This window comes from Aureococcus anophagefferens, assembly GCF_000186865.1.
Source record: "Aureococcus anophagefferens unplaced genomic scaffold AURANscaffold_1374, whole genome shotgun sequence".
In the NCBI taxonomy this organism is placed as follows: domain Eukaryota; class Pelagophyceae; order Pelagomonadales; family Pelagomonadaceae; genus Aureococcus; species Aureococcus anophagefferens.
This window is the reverse complement of record NW_008706377.1, coordinates 1-1,564: the sequence shown is the minus strand read 5'-3', so window position 1 is coordinate 1,564 and position 1,564 is coordinate 1. Positions and strand designations below refer to the sequence as shown.

Here is a 1,564-nt window from a genome sequence, read left to right as displayed (position 1 = left end):
CCTCGGCCGCGCCGAAGGCGAGGCAGTAGTGGTGCCAGGCGCCCTCGCCCGCGACCACGGCGACGTGAGTCCGCGTGTCACCCCGGAACCAGGTCTCGAACGCGTCCCCCGTGAAGCCCAGGCCGAAGGCCGACCCGGTGGGGCCGTCGTCGTCGCCGCCGTAGGACGCGAGGGCGCCGCCGCCGCGCCGGAGCGCCCAGAGGCACAGCGTCCGCGGCGCGGAGCCGAGGACGCCGCTCGTGACCTCCGCGGGAAACTCGACGTGGCCGCCGGACAGGTCGACGGCGCCGCCGCCGTCGACGCCGACGGCGAGCGCGTGCTCGCCGACGATCGTCCCCGCGAGCGCGGGCTCCCCCGACGCCTCGGGAACGCTCGCGCCCGCGACCGCGTCGAACGAGTAGCGAACGCCCGCCGCCAGCAGCGCCGTCGTCGGGGCCGTCGTCGGCGCGGCCGTCGGCGCGGCCGTCGGCGCGATCGTGGGCGCGGGCGTCGGCGACGTCGAGGGCGCGGCTGTCGGCGCGATCGTCGGCGCGATCGTGGGCGCGGAGGACGGAGCCGCGGACGGGGGCATCACAGCCGTCGTCGACTCGTAGAGCGCGCGGACGCGTGCCGGTCCGAGGGCCACTTCGTGGAGCTCGAAGCCGTCGACGACGCCGTCGAATTCGTAGCCGGCCTTGGTCCAGGCCCCGACGCGGAGCGGCTCGTCGTCCAGCGTAACGAGGGGCTCGGCGGGCGCGTGCGCGCCGGCGACGTCGCCGTCGAAGTAGAGCGTGGCGCCCTCGGCCGCGCCGAAGGCGAGGCAGTAGTGGTGCCAGGCGCCCTCGCCCGCGACCACGGCGACGTGAGTCCGCGTGTCACCCCGGAACCAGGTCTCGAACGCGTCCCCCGTGAAGCCCAGACCGAAGGCCGACCCGGTGGGGCCGTCGTCGTCGCCGCCGTAGGACGCGAGGGCGCCGCCGCCGCGCCGGAGCGCCCAGAGGCACAGCGTCCGCGGCGCGGAGCCGAGGACGCCGCTCGTGACCTCCGCGGGAAACTCGACGTGGCCGCCGGACAGGTCGACGGCGCCGCCGCCGTCGACGCCGACGGCGAGCGCGTGCTCGCCGACGATCGTCCCCGCGAGCGCGGGCTCCCCCGACGCCTCGGGAACGCTCGCGCCCGCGACCGCGTCGAACGAGTAGCGAACGCCCGCCGCCAGCAGCGCCGTCGTCGGGGCCGTCGTCGGCGCGGCCGTCGGCGCGGCCGTCGACCCGGCGTCGTAGAGGACCTGGATCGACGCCTCGTCGAGCGCGCTCGCGTAGACGTAGACCTCGTCGATGGAGCCGTCGAGGTAGTAATCACTGTCAAACCGCCCAATTTGGAGCGGGCGGTCCGAGCCCGTATCGAGCGCGGCGGTCGCCGTCGCCGCCTGCGACCCGTCGAAGTAGAGGACCCAACCGGATCCGTCGTAGGTCAGGCAGTAGTGGTGCCAGCCGCCGTCGTCGGACCCCGACAGCGCCACTCCCGTGTCGCCGCCCCAGAGCTCGACATAGAGACTCGCGCTCGTGCCGTGCACTCGAAGTGCGAA

General features: G+C 75.4%; 1 protein-coding gene across 1 annotated transcript; it reads right to left on the bottom strand.

The window, feature by feature from the left end:
- Positions 1–81: 81 nt before the first annotated feature.
- Positions 82–1,564, bottom strand: AURANDRAFT_69312 (hypothetical protein; the record flags this gene model as incomplete). The annotated part of the gene is made up of 1 exon (XM_009045075.1): positions 82–1,564. A coding segment is annotated over one exon (1,483 nt), but the record flags the coding sequence as incomplete, so codon positions are not given.